Here is a 23,995-nt window from a genome sequence, read left to right as displayed (position 1 = left end):
CCTCAAATTAAGACAGGGTCTTATTTTCTTTTGACACCACCACCCCCATAAGCGATTGGCCTTAGTTTTGGGGAGGTCTTATTATTTTTGAGGTACAGGCGATCGTCATCCCCTTAGGGCTGCTGCTGTGTTGCAATATTTTCGGGGAGGGCTTATTATTTGCAGAGGTCTTATTTTCAGGGAAACGGTATACATATATGGAAAACAATTTAGACTCTTTCTGCGTTACTACAGTTAGACTGGACTAAGGAGGCATTTTCCAGCTATCTCAAGATCATTACCCCAGTTCATATATGTACTCTGTCCAATATAATTGCAGCCTGTCACAGTTGCATAACCTGTTTTTTTTAAAAAAAATTATATTCTGCCCCAAGCTTGTTTTAAAAGTCATACCCAATGTTCCCTTAAGGGATGTGATGGCTTAGTGGCTAAGACACTGAGCTTGTCAATCAGAAGGTCGGCAGTTCGACGGTTCAAATCCCTAGTGCTGCGTAACAGAATGAGCTCCTGTTACTTGGCTCAGCTTCTGCAACCTAGCAGTTCGAAATCATGCAAAAATGCAAGTAGAAAAATAGGGACCACATTGGTGAGAAGGTAACAGTGTTCCGGTCACCATTGGCATTTAGTCATGCTGCCCACATGATCATAGAGACGTCTTCGGACAGCACTGGCTCTTCGGCTTTGAAATGGAGATGAGCAATGCCCACTAGAGTCGGGAACGACTAGCACATATGTGCAAGGGAAACCTTTATCTTTAATGTTCCCTTATGTCAACAACTGCTGATAAATCTGACTGATGGTGTCAACCAGCAGCTTGACAGAAGCTATGGAGTTCGGTCAAAATTTATACCTTGCCAACGCAGTTTTCCCAACTTTTGGTGCCCATGGTGGCTCTGTTTGAAAGCTTGCAAGGAAGGTCTGGGTTTGTGGATTGCGACAAAACGGAAAATAACCGGCGGGGAGACGGTGTTTGAGATTAAAAGGTGATCTTCTCTCATCATCTAGGAGGAGTTGAGCTGCTTGAAATCACTTGGTCTTTGTCAGTTTCTTAAACCCTTTGTTGGAATAACAACTATCATTCAGTGAGGATGCTCCAGCTGGTTTCTCAACCAAATGCTGTCCAAAGCTCCTTGGGTAATCATTATGACTTCGCCCTACTTGATGTGGTATATCAGTGAGTTGCATTGCCATCTGCTTCCTCTGGTGCTCTAGCCAATCCTGAAAACATGTATGCGGAGGTCTGCTCACAGTTTCCTCTCCATGGGAGTGACAGCTGCTAGATAGAAAAATAGGCATCGTATGAGATGCAATATGATTGTACTCTTCCTACACAGAGAAAGCAGCAGGAGTTCTTTTAGAAGTGGTTAAAACGAATTAACCTTTTCCTGGCTCTGTAAGAGCCTCAACTAGGTTGATCTTGAATCTTATTTGTGATCTCAATATTGTGAAAATTGGATTAAAACTCTCTAGGTTAGGGGTTCTATCTAGACAGGGATGCGGTGGCTAAGATGCTGAGCTTGTCGATCAGAAAGGTCGGCAGTTTGATGGTTCAAATCCCTAGTGGCGTATAATGGAGTGAGCTCCTGTTACTTATCCCAGCTTCTGCCAACCTAGCAGTTCGAAAGCATGTAAATAATGCAAGTAGAAAAAATAGGTAACAGCATTCCATGCTAGTCATGTCGGCCACATGACCATGGAGACGTCTTTGGACAGCGCTGGCTCTTCGGCTTTGAAACAGAGATGAGCGATGTCCTCTAGAGTCTGGAACGAATAGTATGTACATGCAAGGTAGGATAGAGGTTCAGAAGGGTGCCACTTTATAAATCACTTTTACTTGAGCCTAGCACAGCCAAAGGGCAAATACTTCGGAAGGAAGGTCAGTTTTCAAAGGCCAGATAACTGATGAAGGAGGATTTAGAGCAAAGGGAAGTCAACTGGCTGCAGAATTACTAGCTGCAAAAAACGTGGACTGACTTAAAAGGAAAGTGAGGAAAGAAGGAAGAAAAAAGAAATTTCTGGATCTATTCCTCTGAACTTCTGTTGAATTTAATCATGATTCATACCTGAGAATTGCTTTCTTCACCCATCATTGAAGATTATTATATTTCAACTTCAGGGGTTGATGGTGTGAAATGTACAGGAAGTCCTTGATGCTTAACAACCGTTGAAAGTTATGACAGACGCTTAACTACAACCTATTCTCAGAGTTACAATGGACACACACACACACACACACACACACACACTCCTATAATCATATGAACACATATGGACCCTTAGCAGCTGGCTCAACCTTTACAGCCTGCGTGATGTGATGTGATTACATGACTGTGATTTGCCATTTTGCAGTGTTGGTTTGTCTGGCAAAAAAAAAAAAAAAACTCCACTCATTGGTGAAAATTAATGTGTTTAATGATTGTAGTATTCACTTAATGCCACTACAAAAAAATGTAAAAAAAATGGATCCAGTTGTGGGATGCATTGATTTATGACTATAATTCTGGGATCAATTAAATTTTAAGCCAAGGAACTATGTTACATTTAATCTGCGGCTCTTGATGCCCAGAGTCACTTAGGTACGTTGGGTGGTGTAGAAATTTAATAAACAAATAAACACAAAACAATAAGGAAATTCAGTATCTTCTCCCTATTCGCATCATCACTGACAACATATGCATACAAAAAACAGTATAGTTTTAGAACTATAGCATTGATAGCATTTTGTGTCATTTCAGTAGAACCACAATATTGATAAATATAGAAGTTTAGAAATTGCTACTTTTTCATGGATTTATTCCACTTACATAGCTGTCCATCTCACATACGTTGCTCTAGAACAGCAGCCACAACTAAAAGTATAAGGAAACAATGAATGTATCAAAATATACTAGTGAAATAAATACATGCTAATAAAAACTAAATACTGTGTATTTGTTATGAAAGGCTGTAAGTGTGAAACCGGTCATAGTTTTTTTTTTCCAATGCTATTGTAACTTTGAATGGTCACTAAACAAATGGTTATAAATCAAGGACTACCTTAAATGCAAATCTGATCAGCAGTTCTAGACAGACGTACAGTAGATGGTAAAATAATCTTATTAAATTCAGTGGGGCTCACTTTTAAATAGGTATGAATAAGATTACATTATGACAAAGCTGTTATGGCCCCAAATTATTTTCTTCAGTTGTTCATCACTGAAATAAGTTTTGCAAGTGTGTTCTCATTCTCATCAGTTACAATACAATAGCAGAGTTGGAAGGGACCTTGGAGGTCTTCTAGTCCAACCCCCTGCCTAGGCAGGAAACTCTATACTGTTTCAGACAAATGGCTATCCAACATCTTCTTAAAGACTTCCAGTGTTGGGGCTTTCATAACTTCTGGAGTTCCTCTGAAGACTTTTGTCCCCAACTATGACATTTGTGGGAGTGTTTTTGTAACTTATAACTCATAATTATCCTTGCTTTCAAGATTTTTTTTCTCTTTAGAATGGCAGCACCTTGTTTTCTCCAAAATAAAACCCTAGCATGATTTTTCAGGATGCTCATAATATAAGCCCTACCCCCAAAATAAGACCCAATTAAGATCGTGAACCAGACGAATGCATTTAGTACTGCATTTCCCAGAAAACAAGACCAAACAGAAAATAAGCCTCAATGAGTCTTTTGGAGCAAAAATTAAGATAAGACCCAGTCTTATTTTCGGGGAAACAGGATAGAAATAGAGACATTGTTTTGTGTTGAGACTTGAAAGATGAATCCCACACACAGGAAATTATCTGCTGGAAAAATAGTAAATCATTGTTCAAGTAAAAGGAACTTTGCTCTACTTCCAGTCCCAAATTAGACTGCTATTGACAATCAGCTTTTTCATCACAATTCTTTGGAAGTTGTTCTCAACTATAGTTTTGTTCCAAAATCCGAGTATTTTCTGTGATCCTCGATGTTTGGAACTTCAAGAAAGTGTGACCCTCATAGGTGTTGGTCTCTGAAGCAAAAACATAGTAGAATCTAAGAGCTTGGCTATCAAGCCCTTAAAACCAAATCTCTTGGTTTGCAAGCAGGCATGTATATCGCCCACTCCTTTATTCTTAGCTTTAAAAGAATTTTCACTGCCTTTGTGTTCATTATTTTTCACATCTGTTTCCTTTGGAAGGACTTAGCAATCTTGTATATCCCCTTTCCAATTTATTTCTTATTCTGTCCTATGCTTTTGCAGGTAATCATGAAAAGCCTCCATCCTTGCACTCTCTTTCTTTCTAAAAAAATTGAAATCCTAAAAGAAAAAAAATCTGTATTTGTTCATTCAAAGCTACGGTTTCTGTCTGATCTTTTGTGTCCTCACAGGAAATAGAATAGAATTGTAATAGAATCCTAATGGATCCTATTACATTTGCCTTCACTTTCTGTCTTGCTTTCTTACAATGCAGTCTTTTTGAATTGGGGGGGGGGGGAATCCGCACATTTTTATGTAAAAAGCTAATTAGGCACTCAGTAAGAGATAAATATTGTTAATGAAAAGCTTCTTTGTGATAAATCTATGTGTTTCAAGCACCTATCATAATTACATTCAAACTAATCTGAGTAGGTCATTATCATAATGTTTGCAGAACTAGCATGATATTCAGACTATCTTTACACACACACACACACACACACACACACACACAAAGTAAATACCATTAAGAAAGAGGAGGGGAAAGATTTAAAAATCTGGGAATGTTAGGCAAATGAAATTGGGGGGAAGGCAGGAGGGGGCAGGTAATATGAGAGTGATCAAAAAGCCCCATCTGCCAAGAAGAATGAAGAACTGGAGTTTAAAGAACAAAATTCAAAGAAAGATTTATGTCCTGATTAAGGTGGACAACTATCTGATTGACGGAACAAATGTGGGAAGTCCTTGATTTACAATCATTCATTTTAAACACTGTTCGAAGTTACAGAGCATTGAAAAATAGTGACTTATGACCAGTTCTCCTGTTTATGACTGTCGTAGTTATCCTCATTGTCATGGGATCAAAATGCAGGTAAATATATAGCAGCTGAAATGCATTTATGATGGTTGCAGCATCTCAGGACCATCTGATCTTGAAAGCAACCTTCCCAGCTGACTTCCAAAAAAGTGGAAGCTGGATTTATTGCCTAATAACCACATGATTCACTTAACAATTCCTGTGATTTGCTTAACAACTGCAGCAAAAATGATCAAAGGATTATTGTGGCCTCTTTGACACCCCCCCTACACCCATTTGCACAACTCAGGTGATCCTGAGGACACAGATAAACCTCCAAGTGGCCTCAACGACCCTCTAAAATGATGCAAATGACCAGCTGTCCAAAAGGAATATGAATCCTTCCATTCCCCGCCACCCAGACAGAGCTGAAGACGTTTCTTGGGTGAGTAGTGCAACGCCTTCAAAAGAAAAAAAACAAGAAAGTCCAGTTGCCTCTTGAAAAAGCACCTTTGGGACAACCATGACCTGGATGACTGAGAATCTCCAAAGACTAAAGAACAGTAGAAATTCAGGCAACTGATTGCAACAATATCTCCAAAGCTTTACACTCCAAAGCTACAAATGGATCAGATATAGACAATTACCGTGAAGGTATTTGTAGATGGAAGCATAAGGAGGGGTGGATTAAAGGCAATTTTCTGCCAATTTTGGTAGAGAACTATTCCAGGAACACAACTGAGATTGTTATGATGTGGGCCTTAACTGAAGGCTCCATAACATGAAGAACATTTCAATGTTCTCCCCTGTTGTTCTTTATTCTTCCTCTCCATCTGTTGCATGGATAAATAGTTTCTCCTGCCCTCCTCCTTCTATCTTCTGGATAACTGTTGAAGCCTGACAATATTTAAATAATGAATATTTTATTTTATTTTTGTTCTACAACTAGAACCCTGAGCCACGATTAACCTGATTATCGTGACTTTAGGAACATGTGGGCTAAGGTTTAACCCAGATCGGAGCCAAGCAGACATCTGGTACATGGGCCAGTGAATTCAGAACATAATCTCTGCTTTGCAGATAGTTAAAAAGAATTAGCTGGTTTTCTATGCCAAGTTGATCTTTTCCTTATTTAACCCAAGCATGGATTGCCAATCTCACGTTTTCTGAGATCCAAGCAAGACTATAAGTTAATAATTAATATAAGTAGATGGTAGCCATAGACATGGAAGCAAGGTGGCCAGTATGGGGGACACTCATTATTCTTCAGATTCTTATTCCCTCCCTCCCTCTCCTCCTCCTCCTCCTCCTCCTCCTTCTTCCTCTCCCTCTCCACACACACACAAACACACACACACACTGCTGTAAACATATGCTAAACATGATCTCCTTCATTTGATATCTGTATTATTTCTTTCATTGTTCTTCAAATATCTGGAGTTGTGACCCCATTCCAATAGTTATGGAAATAGCTATTTGATTTCCTTGTTTTGTTATCTAAATCTTATTTATTTAATTTATATCTTGCTTTCATTATAAACAACTCAAGACAACAGACCTACGTAATACTCCACCATCCTCCTCTTTTCCCGACAAAAACAAACCTGCGACATGTGGGTTGGGCTGAGAGAGAAGGACGGACCCAAAGTCGCCGGGCTGGCTTTAATGCCTAAGACGGGACTATAAAGGTTGAAGAACAGTTGCAGGAACTGGGTATGTCTAGTTTAATGAAAAGAAGGACTAGGGGAGACATGATAGCAGTCTTCCAATATCTAAAGAAGAGGGAGTCAAACTATTCTCCAAAGCACCTGAGGGCAGAACAAGAAGCAATGAATGGAAACTAATCAAGGAGAGAAGCAACTTAGAACTGAGGAGAAATTTCCTGACAGTTGGAACAATTAACCACTGGAGCAGTTTGCCTCCAGAAGTTGTGAATGCCCCAACACTGGAGGTTTTTAAGAAGATGTTGGATAACCATTTGTCTGAAGTGGTGTAGGGTTTCCTGGACTAGAAGACCTCCAAGGACCCTTCCAAGTCTGTTACTCTAACTCACCATCTCCTGGTTCTAGTGACTAGCCTAGAGTTACCCAGCCAGTTTTCATGCCTAAAGTGAGACCTGTATCTCACAGTTTGTAGCCTGGTGCCTTAATCACAAGACCAAATCCTAACCTTTTGCCCTCACTACTCATGACTGCATTGTTGCAGTTTTATTTATTTATTTTATTTATGATTAGGGAACTGGAGACTAAAACATATGAAGAACAGTTACAGGAACCGGGCATGACTAGTCTAGTGAAGAGAAGGACCAGGTAATACTTAATAGCAATGTTCCAATATTTGAGGAGCTGCTTCAGAGAGCAGGGGGTCAAGCTATTTTCCAAGGCACCTGAAGGCCGGACAAGGAATAATGGATGGAAACTGATTCAACCTGGAAATAAGGAGAAATTTTCTGACAGTGAGAGCAATCAACCCATGGAACAGAAGTTGCCTTTGGATGTTGTGGGAGCTTCATCACTGGAGGCTTTCAAGAAGAGACTGGACTGCCATGGTGTAGGGTCTCCTCCTTGGGTGGGGGGGTTGGACTAGATGACCCACAAGGTCCCTTCCAACTCTGTCAATCTGTTATTATTATTCAACTCTCACACTTTTTAGTTTTATTCAAAGGTAGGAGAGTATTGCACAAGCTCTTCACTATCAAGGCTAAGACCCAGACCTTTTCAGTTGGAAAGCTGGCATCCCGGGTTTGAGACCCAAGTGCAGTGTGATGGGTGAGCTCCTGTCACAGGTAGTCCTAGCGTTACAACATTTCTTTCAGTGATCATTTAATAGTCGTTGTGTCTTGATGTAGCTATGAGGCCACACTTGCTTGCATACTCAGAAACGGATGATGCTTTTTCATTCTCCTTTTTGCCCCAACACTGAATGATTTCAGGTTATTTCTTTATATCCCTCAGATGCCGTGTTTAACTTCAGTCGAGGAGCCCCCTCATGGATGAAGCATTTTCAATGAACAATAAAAAGCACTATGTCTGCTAAATCTTAATTTTACTCCACATAAAAAAGCCCAACTATAAAATCACAAATGTAGAATAATTTCAACCAACATCCTCTGATTCCATTAATACACTGTTGGCTTGTTTTAAAAGGGAGCCTGCCATATAGGTCAATATGTATTATTCACATAATATACTTATAGTGAATTTCATAGCCTTTGTTTCTAAATCACATTCCATATGGATTGCAAATTATGCAGATTTACAAATATGCAAGAATGGAAATAGGGAAAAATCATTTTATTGTGAAATACAAATTAATTTGCATTAGATGGGGGTCCATGACCAAGATTAATAGCCTTATAAGGGTAATGGGAGACCCAGTTTGGTATAGTAGTTTAAGGTATCAGACTAGGAGTCATGAGTTCTAGTCACACTTTAGACCCAAAACCAGCTGGGCCAGTCACTGTTTCTCAGCTCCGGGAATCAGGCAGTGGCAAACCAGTTCTGAAAAGTTTTGCCAAGAAAACTGCAGAGATCAGTCCAAACAATCACCAGGAGTCAAACCTAACTTAAAGGTGGTGTTGATCATTCATATTAACATTCAGAATCAAGCTGTCTGTCTGTCTGTCTGTCTGTCTGTCTGTCTGTCTGTCTGTCTGTCTGTCTGTCTGTCTAAAGGCAAATACCACTCATTCATCACAAAATCTCCAGAATTGTAAAGCCTACAATCTTGATATTTGGCACATATGTTCCCCTTGGCTTCTAGGTGCTTGCTATGAAAGGATTTTTCAAAATGACCATCAGATCATTAGTATTTCTTATACAGTAATTAACATGCTCTGATGCTAAGGAGTTCTACTCTCCCTCCCCACCTGAAAAGAACTCTGTTCCAACTTCCAGTTTCCTCATATTCCATTACCTCAGTTCAAACTGGCAGATGTTCCACTCCTTCACTCAGGAGCAGTCTGGGGCTCCTTACAGTACTAAATGTTGGTACCTCACCAAAATATCTGTGCCTTCCATCCATGGAACTGGTTCCGGACTCAAGGCAGTGGGAGCGATATTCCCTTATGTGTTTTAATCACTAACCACCACTGAGCCAATTTCTCCTGCATAGCCCGATCACATGGTATCATCGCGAAGTACAGGTATCCAGCTAGTAGAATAATAAAACAGTTCTTCATAGAAAGCTCACATTCCATGGTAGATGATACGAAAGACTAATAAGTAAGAATGTGATAGTATAAAACGAAGTGTTGGTTGAGCTATGGACAAGACTAGATTTTAATGGCTTATCTTCTGTCTGTGATGTCATCTTGATTCAATTGTAGTTTTAACATAAGCCAATAAAGCACATCTTGCCTGAAATCCCATATATACAGGTAGTCCTCAACTTACAACAGTTTGTTTAGTGACCGTTCAAAGTTACAATTTACAAGTTACAAAGTTACTGAAAAAAGTGACTTATGACTGTTTTTCACTCTGATGACCATTGGTCCCCATGGTCATGTGATCAAAATTAAATTGCTTGGCAATTGATTCGCATTTATGACGATTGCAGTGTCCCTGGGTCATGTGATCCCCTCTTGTGACCTTCTGACAAGCAAAGTCAATAGGGAAGCCAGATCCACTTAACAACCTTGTTACCAACTTAAAAATTGAAATGATTCATTCAATAACTGGGGCAAGAAAGGTTGTAAAATGGGGTAAAACCAGAAGTGAAATTCATTTTTTTTAACTACCGGTTCTGTGGGCGTGGCTTGGGGGCGTGGTGTGGCTTGGTAGGCGTGGCTTGGTGTGTATGGCAAGGGAAGGATACTGCAAAATCTCCATTCCCATCCCACTCTGGGGCCAGCCAGAGGTGGCATTTGCCAGTTCTTCGAACTACTCAAAATTTCTGTTACCGGTTCTCCAGAACTTTTCAGAACCTGCAAATTTTCAGAAAATTTGTGGTTGTAAGTCAAGGATTATCTGTATATATTTTGAAATTGGGGTCGATGATTTTGCTAATAGATGGCATTACACTTGCAAGTCTACCTTGGCTTCAACAAGGAGCTTTAAGGAGGAAGAAAGGAAGTTGCAGAAATGGATAGAAAAATGGATTCTAATATTGCATAGTTTTAATGAATAATAAATTAATCAGCAAAAAGATTGAATTGATAAAGTGTCTTTGCAATTGGAATAGAAGTGCAGGTTTCTCAGTGAATTTCATGCTGGCTGGGGAATTCTGGGAATTGAAGCCCACATATCTTAAATTGTCCAAAGTTGGCAAACTCCGTTCTGAAAGATTTTTGTGAATAGCGAAACTATGATCAGATCTGAATCAGATGAAATATTTATAGCAAAAGTCCTCCAACAAAAAGATCTCACGGTAAGCAGAGAGAGAGACCGAAGAGAGATCAAAGTGATGTGCAGGAGAATCTGTCAAGATGATTGAACACAGCCATTTTATGCCCCTGTTCTTCAAAATTTGTTGAGTCCAATCTGAAGACACAGGATGGGTCTTGCTTTCTCTGAAAGATGATAACTGAATGATACTCACTATAAAGGTCAAGCAAGATAGCAAGGAATGACTGCCAGACATTGATGTGATCGGTCAGTCAGAAGAGGCCCTGAAGAAAGATGCAGCTTGGCAACATGGAAGACAAATCAATAGTTGTTTCTCAGCTGCAGTTTATTCCACATCTTAAAGATTGTTATGAGTATTGAGTTTGGGAGTCAAAAGAAAGCTCTGTAGAAAGGTGAACGATACTTAAAGAAAGAGATGCACTGGATAGGCTGGGATGATAAGAGTCATAATGTAGCTCATGGGTGACAAACCAGCAGCCCGCGGGTCGGATGCATCATGCCCTGCCCACCCCCACCCCCGGTTTAGCGAAGGGGGGAAAGTCATAATACGCAATGTGACACTGCGAGTTTGACACCGCTGATCGGTAATGGTTTTCTCTTACCTTCGCTCCCGCTTCAGAACTGGGAGTGTGCATGTCACTTTGCTTGCATGCGCAGAGCGTCTATGATGATGTCTGGGTGGGTGGGCAGAGCCTCCTGCTTCCTGCCGCCACCCAAACTGGGATGAACTGGTAGAATACCACCTCCACCCCTGGTTTAGCTGTATAGTAACTTTACAGAGTAATGGGACACTCAGCAGTTCATAATTTTTTCTGTCTTGAATTTTTTATCAAATAAGCAGAGTAACTATGAACAATACCTAAAATGCAAATGTTATGTTTGGTTTCTAAATAAAAAGATTTAGCTTTTAACTGGTGGCTAAATCTTTATAAGTATTCGTGCTGCCTGCAGAAACCTGATTACCCCCCGCCCTCATAGCTAAATGCATCCATTTTTATGGATTTCTTGGGGTTGCAACTGCCATAACCCCTGATATCATGGATAATGGTGGAAGTTTATGGGGTTTGCAATCTATTATGTTTAGAAGGGGGTGAAGTAGTTTACTGTTCTTCCATAAGGAAGACAATTAAACAATTACACTCCAGTGTAAAAACCAGATTGTTTAAAAATAAGACAAAAGATACTAGAATGAAAAGATACTATGACATGGAATGGAAGAAGTTTAAGATGCCTCTAAAATCTTATGCAGTATTCTGTTCACAAAATTTGCTTATCAACCATTGCATTCAACTGCATTATAGGAAAATCCCTATAACATCCTTATGTTATATTTATTACTGGTGATATGCAGGTGTTTTATGCTAGAGGAGGGTTTTCAAACTCAAAAGCCCTCGGGCTGTATCCAGCCCGTTGGGCGCTTAGATCTCACTCATGGGCCTGCCCTGGAAACCGTGAAGGACCAGCCCACTGTGCCTCTGCCAATTAAAATGTAGCTTGGGAGGGCCACGCACTGCTCGCCTGGGGTCCATTTTCAGCAGCGAGAGCCCCCTGGAACCTTCTGCCAGCAGAAATTCTGTTTTCATTGGGAGAGGGCTCCAGGAGGCCGTCGCGGCCTAAAATGGAGCCTCGATGAATGGTGTTGAGCTGGCCACGCCCTCCAGCTCTCGAGGTCAAACACAACTCTGATGCGGTCCTCAATGAAATCGAGTTTGACACCAAAAGCGGGTTTCTGCCAGTTTGTCCAGGATCGGGTGAACCAGTAGTGGCAGGAGGCTTCACCCACCCACCCAGATGCTTGCATGAGCAAACCTGTAGCAAAATAAATTGAAACCCACCACTGTTAGACATTCCTGTGCTAGAACGTCATGGTGTTTCCATTACTAGTTTATTACCTACATGGAAAGTCAACCAGGATGTTTATCTAAGGGGAACAAGAGGAAATATTACTGTCTGTGTGAATGTGCGTTTACCTTGAATGATACACATTCACACAAATACTGCTACATGAAAGATCTGAGCTCACACTGAATTAAAATAAATAGTGATTAAAGCTACTTCTTGCACAATAAACATGTTCAGCTTGCCTAATGTAGCAATATGATGGGATGTTCATTGTTTAGGTAAATTACAGCAAACTGAGTATTTAAAGCTCCATTTCCTTCCTCCATTTCACTTAAAAGAAAAGGAAAATGAAAGAAATTGAGCAAGGAGGATTAGGACAGAGACAAAGGACTGAGAACATAATGGCCTGTGTAGGAAGAGAAATTAAACACAAAATTTCCAGGTGCCTATAAGAAGGAAAGGCTTAATTCTAACAAACTGTATCTTGTTCAAGTGTGCTGTCTAATACTAACATGGTAATTTAGAAAAATTAAAAACTGGTGTATTTCTGCATTCTGCTGTCTGGATTGAAATTTTTTAAAAAAATTCTCTCTAAAATGTATAGTCCAGTGGACAGAATAATGAATCTTTTTCGCCTACTTAAAAAGAGTGTTGGTGTTGTACGTATGAATTGCAATGTATCTGCTTCCTACCCTGATTAAAAACAAGAATAATATTTTATCATTGCTGGCACGTAATGAGAATAGCAAATCTCCTATAATGGAATAATTGATGGAGGGCATGGAACTGAATCACCAACTCCTATCATCCCTCATTATGAATTATGCTATAATGTAGGGCTGTTGGGAATTATAGTGCAGCAATATTGAAAGGGCTACATGTTCACCTGTATATTAAATTTGCATGATCACCTGCTATTCCTTATCTCTTCTTCAATTCTGCAAGATTATTGTAATGATGTGTGCATGATGGCTCAATGGTTAGAGATGCTGAGCTTGTGAGCGGAAAAGCGGACAGGTTCAAAACCCAAGCAACAGCGTGAGCCCCCTTTCCTGTGTCTGTGCCTTTCCACCTAGCAGTTCGAAAGCATGCAAATGTGAGTAGATTAATAGGTACCACTTTGGTGGAGAGTTAACAGCATTCCATGTGTCTTTAGTGTATAGCCATGTTGGCCACATGGCCACAGAAAATGTCTTCAGACAACATTGGCTCCCTCGGCTACAAACCACAGATGAACACTGCCCCCTAGAGACTAGACAGTCCTTATCATTGTATTGTATTGATAAATTCCTCCCCACTTATGACTATAATCATGTTGCTTGTATCTTTAAATTTATATTGTTTTTGTTTCCTAGTATGATTTGATAGCTTATTAGTAACCTTGACTATCACTAAGTGTTGTATCTTTTTATTCTTGATGAATGTATTTTATTCTCCTTATGTACACTGAGAGCATATGCACCAAAGACAAATTCCTTGTTTGTCCAATCACACTTGGCCAATAAAGAATTCTATTCTATGATATCCTAACCCTCTACAAATATAATCGTGTTCTGGATAGAATTGCTGTAAATGGGAGAGAAGAAATCTATGGCTCCTCCCTATCCTCAGGTCTTGAGTTGCATCATCCTGTATCTTTCTGAGTCCTACCACAAAATGTGATTCTGACCATTGAGGCCAGCATCAAAAAATGGGTTGCATCAATTCATGGAACTCTTGGGGATCAATGCTAATGATGGCAGTCAGACTGCCTCTGAAGGCCATCTGCCGGAAGACTTGTGGGCTTCCTTGTACAGTGGTTAGAACAAATTGCTGGACTGAAAAGGCCAAAGTCACATTTGGCAGGTTACTATTTATGCACTTATGTTCTACGTTGATTATTATTTCATCTTTGAAGAAAATATGGGGAACTGTGTGGAAGCAGTAAGATGCTGATTTAATCAGCATCAGACATTTTGATAGGCCTAAATCAGAATAGGCAATCAGGTGTCCTCTAAACCATAAATGAGTATGGCTAGCTTGAGAATTCTGGGAGCTGGAGTCCACAAGTCTTAGTTGCCAAGGTTGAAAACCCCTGCTCTAAATAGTTGGTTCCGCTGGGCAATAGAAGAAAATTGCAGAATATGTAGTCATGCAGGGTGCTAGATGGTAGCTTGGGGAAAATGTCACCAGAGTGCAGTCAGTTTATCAAGTTTCAATCCATCATTCCCTTGAAGCAGATTTATGGGTCAAGATCTGGACCTGTTTTGAGGCAGTAAATCAAATTAGATGACTTCAAAGCATCACCTAGCCTGTTACCTTCCCACTGAAGGGGTACCTATTTATTTACTTGCATTTGCATGCTTTCAAACTGCTAGGTTCACAGGAGCTGGGGTGAGGAAGGAAGCTCACCCTATGATGGGGAGCTCAGGTCTCGAACCTGGGCTGCCAGTTTTCCAATTCCATATAGGGAGAATGATAAAAGGGGCTGGGTCATATAGTGACTTATTAGATGATGTCATGGGCCCCTGACCAATAATATTTATCATCTTATTAAGTGCTTTGCACTTAATTCCATTATGGCTAATATTCTGTTGGACATTATTTTTCAGCTTCTTTTAACACAGCTCACAAATTATAATTTTGCTCTCTTTTGTGCTAGTGAAACATTGTACTCCCATGCTTGAATTGCTGAAATTCCTGATTAAATTAAATTAAATTCAGCTCTTTCCATTCTAAATATGGGCTTGAGGTTGACCAGTCTAGAATGAAGTTTGGGGTCAAATTTACTGTAGGGCATCCTAGAACAAACCAAGTCCAAAAACGCTACAGAATTCCTGGAAGTCTGGCACTCTGACAAATCGACCAACAGTAAACACATAGATACAATACAATACAATAGTAGAGTTGGAAGGGACCTTGGAAGCCTTCTAGTCCAACCCCTGCCTAGGCAGGAAACCCTATACCGTTTCAGGCAAATGGCTATCCAACATCTTCTTAAAGACTTCCAGTGTTGGGGCATTCACAACTTCTGGAGGCAACTTCTGTTCCACTGATTAATTGTTCTAACTGTCAGGAAATTTCTCCTCAGTTCTAAGTTGCTTCTTTCCTTGATTAGTTTCCACCCATTGCTTCTTGTCCTGCCTTCAGGTGCCTTGGAGAATAGATTGACTCCCTCTTCTTTGTGGCAACCCCTGAGAAGAGGGAGTCAATCTATTCTCCAAGGCACCTGAAGGCAGGACAAGAAGCAATGGGTGGAAACTAATCAAGGAAAGATGTAAACAACATCCACATACCATGCAAATGAGACAATCAACAAACCAAAAAGGGAACAAAAAGATCAAGATTTCCCCACCAGCAATCAATATCCAGTTGTAGATTAACACTAAGATTAACAGACCAACAGTCAAGAAATAAATACCCCAATCAAGGAACTGCCAAATAAGAACAGTAAATAGCCTAAATAAAGAGCCACCTAAGAAGCACTAAGAACTACTAACAGGGCAGATTACTAGAATATAATGAGGGTAAACCCCACTCCCCACTAGCATTGGTGATGTTACCTACCCTGTTTCCCTGAAAATAAGACCTCCCCAGATAATAAGCCCAATTGGGCTTTTGAGAGCATGCTCTAAAATAAGCCCTCCCCAAAAATATTGCAACACAGCAGCAGCCATGAAGTGACCACACTCGCTGCCGCCTGCATCTCAAAAATAATAAGACCTCCCCGGAAATAAGGTCAAGCTCTTGTTTCAGGGGTCAAAAGAAAATAAGATCCTCTCTTACTTTCAGGGAAACACAGTATTTGGTAATGAAACTTCTACAAGAAAACCACCAAGCTCAGAGAGCACCAAGGACCCTTTTTTTCAACCCTGCACTACAAGCATTCTCCTCTGTCAATAATAGACGTTTTAGCCCTTCTGCTCTGCTGATATCATCTGCTTCTGCTATTTAACTAATGTTGAAAATCAACAAGCCAGAAACCTGCCACAGTCGAATCTCCCTGCTGATGAGGGGTTCTTTTCCAGGACGTGATATCAATCTGGCCAATTGGCTCTGCCAGCACTCTTATAGGTAATCTAATGATCATAGGTAGCACAATAGTCACTCTCTACATGCCAAACCACATGTAATGCATGTGGAAAAGTAAGACCTTGCCTTTTGTATTAATTTAGCATAAGTTGAAACCATTTGGAAAATTGTTGTTATTTTTTAGGTCAGCCAAAAGGAGGTGTAGGGAAAATATTTCAACCAAAACCCTTGAAGATATCCAGCTGAAATTAGATGATGTCTTCTAAAGGATCTTCCATCCATCTCTTTTATTTTTCATTCCTCGCAAATATGAAGCAGCTAGAAAATCAGAAGTGGTTTTCAGCCGGTTCGGACTGGTTGGGGCAAACTGGTAGCAGAGATCATGAGTGGGCCCACCCACCCAACCTTGCCCTATGCCATCCTATTTAGCCACGTTTTTTAGGCCGGGCACATGCATGGAAGGCACGCACATGAGCAAAGTTCATGTGTGGAAGGCGGGGCACAGGCACATAAGGTGCACATGCGCGTGAAGCGAGCGTGCACACATGGGGCGAACCGGTGGTAAAACAAAGTGAAATGCACCACTGTAGAAAATGATGCATCCCCATTAGAATGTAAGGAAGAATATTCTTCTCATCAGATCTCAAAGCACTTTGAATCAAATTAGTTTGCCCTCCAATTACAAACCCAGAATTGTATGCTCTTTGCATCTCACTCTACCAATGGAGTCCAGTCAAGCCTGATAACATACAAGCCTACTCAGTTGCCACTTCCACCCTGAAAAATATGTTTGACTTGGTCTTAGGTGCTTTGCATTTCTGCCACATTTCAGCTTGGAATGCTGAAATGCAAAAGAAAGCCTGTTTCTTACCATGCTGTTCAAGGCTTTCTCATCTTCTTCAGAGGAGTAATATTTGCAAGGAAGGGACAGAGATAATATTTGCATGGAGGAAGTTGGCAAAAAACGTGAATGAATTCTTGACGGCCACAGTGCAATTTGTAAACAACCTTTCTCATACCCATAATTCACCTCATCCCACTCGCCGCCCCGAGTCCTCCCCGGAAAGGGAGCGGCTAATAAATCCAAATTTATTATTATTATTATTATTAAAGGTTGCTGCAGACAAGGGAGACATTGTTGTGGGCCACCAGAATCAGACAGAGAGGAGATTGGGGAGGAACATGGGCCAATCCTGGGGGCTGGGAAAGGGTTGGACAAGCGCTCTGCGTCGGAGGCAGAGACGGGGCCAGGGCCATCTGGCAGTTCTCAGCTGCCTTCTGAGCTAGACAGCAGTGAGACAGAGGAACAGCTGGAGCCTGTTCCCAGTGTATGCATGCGCAGAACTGCCAGAAGAAAAGAACAGCTAAGAAATCAGGGTCAACTTGGGAGTAAAGCCACAGGTGGATGGTGAATGGCCCCTCCCATAGGAAATAAAAGAGGAGCAAAAGGGGAGTGGGCTTTTGCAGGAAACAATTCGTTTGTTCAGGGGTGGGAAGATCTGTCTGTGAATCTCAGAGACTCTGTGCCAAGTCTTTCCTTGCACAGCACTTCATTTGGAAAATATTTACATGGCAGCTTTCCAAGCTAGATGAGGTCTGTGGTCATAACTTGACCTTTGAAAGACTGTTTACTAGGCCTTTGCTGAATGTGAGTGAGAGCAATTCACACTTGTTTAATAAAAGGGGTTTTGTCGGGACCAGGAATCTTCTTTGTACTTTTTGGGGAAGCCTAAGTCAGAGCAGACATCAATAAATTAAATCATTCTTTGAGGAGCAGAACATGGGAATACACTGTAGAGTTTCCACATTTGCACATTTTCACCCTTCTGCCAGCAGTCCTACATAATAGCCTCCAGAGGTCCTTCCCCTTGGACTGACATTCCACATACAAGGACCTGCCATCATAAGGAAATGCTTCCCCTGTGAGAAATGCAAAGAAGTGGGTGTAGATTTTTTTCCCCCTGTCCCTGGAATTGAAAGTGAGGAAAACAGTCGATTCGAGAGCTTTTGTGATCTACTCCATACAAGCTGGAATAAATAACTGTTACTTAAAGAAGTGGGCATCTGAAGCTCCAAATAGTTGCCGGAGAAATTGGAAGCAGTAAAAAATGAGATTCAGTGATGACCTTTATCAGCTTTGATGACAGCTATAAATCAGACTGAAATTCTCATCAGCCTTCTGGACAGAATTCATTTGCAGACAAAGGCTGCTGCGTTGCTTTCTGTCTTTGATTGAGGGACACCCAGTGAAAATGAATACAGCTTCAATAACATGAATCACACATTTCAAAACACGAACAGAGAGCTATTATTCATTGGTTCTGAACACTGAGATGATTACAGACTTGGAGACTAGCAAAGGCTTATTGTGTTTTCCTTTGGGTCATGAAGCCAATCAATTTTGGCTTCTTTAAAGCAAGCCAATTTGCTCTTCATTAAATTTTTTAACCCTTTGCTGATGACGTGAATTGACTGTACCAGCAGGGCTAACCAATCAATGCTGGTTTATTTTATTTTTCTCCTTATTAAAGAGAGGATATTATTAACTTCTCAAAGGCAATGAAATATTTGGAAAAAGGACTTCATTTCTCAGAATATAACAAGGAGGCATGGAGTTTTCCACTCTAAAAAACTGTCCTGAGGTGTAAGCAAACTTTTTCTGTAACATAAGGGTTTACATTTTAAAAAACAGCTTTTCTACCTTGGGCATTGTCCAGGTGTTTGTGAACTTCAACTTCCAGAAGTCCTGAGCCTTTGCTATGAATTCTGGGAGTTGAAGTTCAAGCATGTGGAGAATGCTAAGATTAGGGAAAGATATTTTTAAAATGAGTGCTGCTTTAGTCACAGGTAAGGCCAGGAATATTATTGCACCATGTGCACAAAATAATTAAACACAATATGTGAACAGATTTTGGGGAGTTTTGATATCACAGCCATGTCAGGGGAAAAAAACACCCTGTTAGAGATCGATGAATCGTGGCTGATTCCCTTCCGCATATCTTTTGAGATATTTAGAAAAGAAATAGTCTTTAAGAAAATATTCTAATTAATAAACAAACTTTAATAATGAAATAATAAAAGTAAATGAAAAACAGAAGTAACTAATTGGTTACATTTTGATAATGAAAGCTACGTTTGCCAAAGTTGGCTGCCGAACAAAGAAGAGAGGAATTTTTGGAATGTGTAACGCGTGCGCAATAAATCACTTTCAGATAAGAACCCTTTTTTGTTTTATGACCTGCGCAATAAAGCTTTCTTAGTTTAACTCTTGAGTGTCAATTCAGGCAGTTCAGGCCTAGCAAACTTTTTAACATCGTGACACCCCTTCTTTTGCTAGTCTGGGCTGACGTCATCAAATCATCAATTAAGGCACATCTTCTTTCGCAGATATTCGTGTTGATTTGCGGCAAGTGGTTTGTTAAGCATGTCTGCGATCTGATCATGTGTAGAAACATATTGCAATTTAACAAAACCTTGCTTAACTAATTGCTTTGTGTTTTGATAACGAATGTCAATGTGTCTGGACCTAGAACCTGTGAAATGTGACTCAGAAATATAAACAACAGATACATTATCTTCCATCACGGTGATTGGTCGAATCGGACGTGTCCAGATATCTGTGATCAAAGCATCAAACCACGTTAGAGAATTACAAGCATCTGAAACACAAGCATATTCAGCTTCAGTAGATGAACATGAAACAAAACTCTGTTTTCTCACTTGCCAGTAAACAGGACAACCATTTAGGAACATCATGTAACCAGAAGTGCTTTTGCGTGACTTCTTGTCGCTCGCCCAGTCGGCGTCGGCAAAACAAATCAGCTTTGGTTGATCAGTGTGTGTTGGTTCTAGCAATAACTTCATGTGCTTAGTGTGTTTCAGGTATTTCAACAACTTCTTAATGCATGACCAATGAAATTGTGTTGCCTTACCTACGTGTCGTGATAAAAGATTAACACTAAGTGCGATGTCAGGTCTGGTCCAACTACTAATGTATAATAGTGAACCAATGACTGAACGATAAAGTGTTTGATCCTCGAACTCAGGACTTGGTTCATGTGTTAAGTTGTGAAAATCTGTTTGCATGGGTGTCTTTGTTGTGCTAGCATCTTTCATGTTGCAATGATGTAGAATGTGGTCAATTTTCTCCTCTTGTGAAAGACTAAACCCCTTCTGTGTCTTTTCAATTTGAACACCTAAATAAGTGCTAATGTGTCCTAAAGATTTTAGTGTGAAGTATCTCTGCAAACTTTTAGCAAAAATCTCACTCATTTTCTTATTTGGACCAATATAAACAATATCATCAACATAAACAAGAATTATCTCATATGCATTGTTAGATCTTTTTGTGAACACGCATTCATCAGTTTCGGACTTAATAAAGCCCATTGAATTTAGTTTGTCAGTAAGACATAAATACCACATTAAACCTGACTGTTTCAGACCATAAAGACTTTTGTTCAGGAACCAGGTATCCCCTTCTTGCTTTCGGAATCCTGGAGGGCTTCTCACATAGATCTCTTCATCTAGGTCTGCATGTAGATAAGCTGTGTCCACATCAAATTGAAAAACTTCTAAACCAAGAATAGTTGCAGTGGTTAAAGCAATTTTTACACTTTCAGTTCTGACTGTTGGTGAGTAAGTGTTTGTGTAGTCCTCAGGATAACGTTGAGCGAAACCCTGAGCTACCAGTCTGGCTTTGTATAAAGACTCACCATTCGGTTTCTTCTTGATTCTGTAGACCCATCGGGTGCCAATGACTTTCTTGTTTGCTGGAGGTTTTGCAGGTGTGAATACATTAAGTTTCTTCAAACTGTCCATTTCATCCTGCATTGCATCATACCATTTGTCTTGTTCTGAATCAGGAAGCTGTTTGATTTGTGTGAATGTCTCTGGAGGAAGAGTAACGTTGCAAATCAAAGGTACTGGTGATTTTGTCAGTTGCCATGAATAACGTTGTGGAGGGATTCCTTTTGTGGCCCTCTTGGAGCGTCTAGGAACAACAGACCAGTCTTCTTCTTCTTCTTCATCATCATCCTCGTCCTCACGTTCGTCGCTAGCATCAGCATCCGCGGCTTGAGAAGACGGAACATCAGGTTGTGAAGAACTGGTAGAAGGAATATCTGCCTGCGAATTGTCATCAGGCTGCGTGGCATCTGGAACACCATCTCTAGGAAAATAAACTTCAGGATCATTGGAATGAATCCTGGACCAGTCAATGTCTTCCTCAAAATTAGCAGATTGTGAAATGACAATCACATGTTTAGTATCAATGAATTTGTACCATTTTGAATTATCATCAATACCCATAAATCTCAGTCTCTTTGCTACTGCACCTCCCTTTCTTCTTTGACTTAAGGGAGTGTTCACCATAGCATATGAACCAAAAATATGGAGGTTCTTGAGATTAGGCTTGTAGCCATATAGCATGTAGAAAGGAGTTTGATTGATTACACTGCTCCAAGTACGGTTGACAATGTAATTTGCATATTTGATTGCTTCACCCCAGTATGCGTTACTGAGATTGGCATCTTCTAGAAGACAACGCATCATGGTTTGTAGAACCCCTTGTCTTCTTTCTACGACTCCGTTATGAGCCGGTGTATATGGAGCAGATGTCTGATGAAGAATTCCATTCTTACGCATCCAGTCCTGGAAACGCTGAGACATGAATTCTGCACCACGGTCACTCTGGATTCTGGCGATGCGAACTTGGTATTGTGTAGAAACAAACGCTGCAAAGTCTTTAAAGATCTGAAAGGTCTCAGATTTCTCTCTCATAGGATATACAAATCCATATCTAGAATGATTATCTACAATTGTTAAAAAATACTTTCTGCCACCAAGTGTTGGTGGGAAAGGACCCACTATGTCAGTGTGTACCAAATCAAAAATGCGTGTTGACCGGCGTGTAGCGTGTTTTGGAACTGGAGCCGCCTTGGATTTAGCCTTTTTGCAAACCGCACAATCCAAAAACACCTTACACCCCTTTAGATCCAAACCTTTTGCGAACTCCGGCATCTTTCTAAGAACACGGAAACTGGCATGCCCCAATCTTCTGTGCCACTTGTGAATACACCTGGAATGCAAAGGTTTACCAGTTAGTGAATTCTCAACATTAACAGTTTCATGAGGACCCTCAGGCTTGCTTTGAGCAATCTGTTTCTGTTTTCTTTGTTTGTTGGCTTTAGGAGCCTTTGGCACAGTAACGCTTTCTCTCTCTGGGACAACTCTCTCTGGGTTTGCGTTGTGCCTTTTTGGAGTTTGCATACTTGCCTGTGCTTGCCCTTTAGGCTTTGGCTTTAAGTAATAAACACCACCAATCAGCATGGTTTCAGCAACAATATCACCATCTTTAACTAAGTAACTTGCTTTTTCGAGGTGGTGAACCTGGAACTTTAAATCTCTAGACAAGTGACTTTGACTAAGCAAATTACTGGTTGCTGAAGGTATGTAATAAACATCAGGGATTTGTGTATCGAGTTCTTCAATGTAAACAGTTCCTTTTCCCATAACCTTGCAAGTGTGGTTGGTGAAGGAATACAGTTCTCGATACTCGGGCTCTGGTTCGCCCATCTCTGTGAAAAGTTCCCTTCTGTGGGTAACGTGCACAGCTGCTCCACTATCTAAAGTCCACAAAAGACGTCTGTCGAACTTTGGATCAGGTTGTGGAACGTTGGTTATGGCCAGTGTTGCAAGCGGAGCTTGTGGATCACGCCTTGGACCACGACGACCTTGTCTTCCGCCTCTACCTCTGCCTCTGGAATCTGTTCCTCTGGGCTGGTACGTGGCGGGAGCTGGAACTCGTTGGGGACAATCCCGGGTGTCATGTCCCACACGGTTGCAGGTGTAGCATTTTGGCATCCTTGGAGCGTAGCCTCTTCCTCGGAAGGGACGTCTGGCTGGAGCCTTTGGTGCTGGAGGTCGTTGCAGATGTGGGGTAGCTAACCTGATAGCTTCGTCTTCCACTAAAAGTCTGCAAACGTGGTTAACTGTGCGTTGAGCAATAGGCACGTAGTTAATCTTTGCAACAGCATCTTTCCATTCATAATTCAATGAGTTAATGATGATGCTAATCATTTGGATATCATCGATTACATGGCCATTTTGTCTCAATTCACTTCTCATTCTTTTCAGTTTGGTCAAATGTCCACCAATTCGTTCACCAGGTTTCAACTTCGAACCATGGAACTCAGACATGAGCAAACATGAGGATTCAATTGAAACGGGCCTGTAGCAATCTTCCAAAATAGCCCATATTTCTTGGGCAGTTGCATCAGGTGGAAAGATACCTTGGATCTCAATTTCCATTGACATGAGTAAAGTCGTGATTGCTCTGTTTTCAAGGTTTCTTATTGCAGGCGTCCACGGTGGAGGAGGAGGATTAAAAATCATGGAATGTGTGCCTTCTCTTCGAAGCAAGAGCGCAATTTCACTGACCCAGGCTTTATAATTCTCTCCTGACTCCTTTAATTTGGACTCACCAGTCAAGGGGGTGACTGTGAATACCTGCTGAGGAACAATTTGTTGCTCTGGTTGCAAAGCTGGTTGTTGAACCAGGGGATGCTGGGGTTGCATCATTGGCCTTTGCGTGGCAACATCAAATTGGCTTCCTCGAATTCGCCTTTGGCTTTGCCTTTTTCCATCTAGGGAGAATTCAACGCCGCCAGGGGGTGCTGAAGACTTAACCTCTGGAGACAAAGTTTTGGCTTCTAAAGGACTCATAGACATATCTCTGAAAATCTGGTCCAATTGCTTAATCTTTTGCTGTAATAATTTTTCTCCGCCAGCAGATGGCAGTGCAGCTTCACTTTTTGGCTGCCTCTCCTTTCTATACGTATGCTGAAG

General features: G+C 40.8%; 1 protein-coding gene across 4 annotated transcripts in view; it reads left to right on the top strand.

Moving 5' to 3' along the window:
- Nucleotides 1-23,995, top strand: part of DPP6 (dipeptidyl peptidase like 6) — a 609,699-nt gene that overhangs the window by 415,943 nt on the left and 169,761 nt on the right. Inside the window, exon 1 of one of the 4 annotated variants that reach the window (XM_081932664.1) lies at nt 18,951-18,994. The exons of the other annotated variants lie outside the window; for them this stretch is intronic. Within the exon in view, the coding sequence (XP_081788790.1) occupies nt 18,973-18,994 (22 nt within the window). The 5' untranslated portion in view covers nt 18,951-18,972. Of the gene's footprint in view, nt 1-18,950; nt 18,995-23,995 lie in introns of those variants that run through there. 4 annotated transcript variants of the gene reach the window in all.

Source organism: Natrix helvetica (genome assembly GCF_964273705.1).
Source record: "Natrix helvetica genome assembly, chromosome: Z".
NCBI lineage: Eukaryota > Metazoa > Chordata > Lepidosauria > Squamata > Natricidae > Natrix > Natrix helvetica.
Note: the sequence above shows the minus strand (reverse complement) of the source record. Positions and strands in the feature narration are given on the sequence as shown.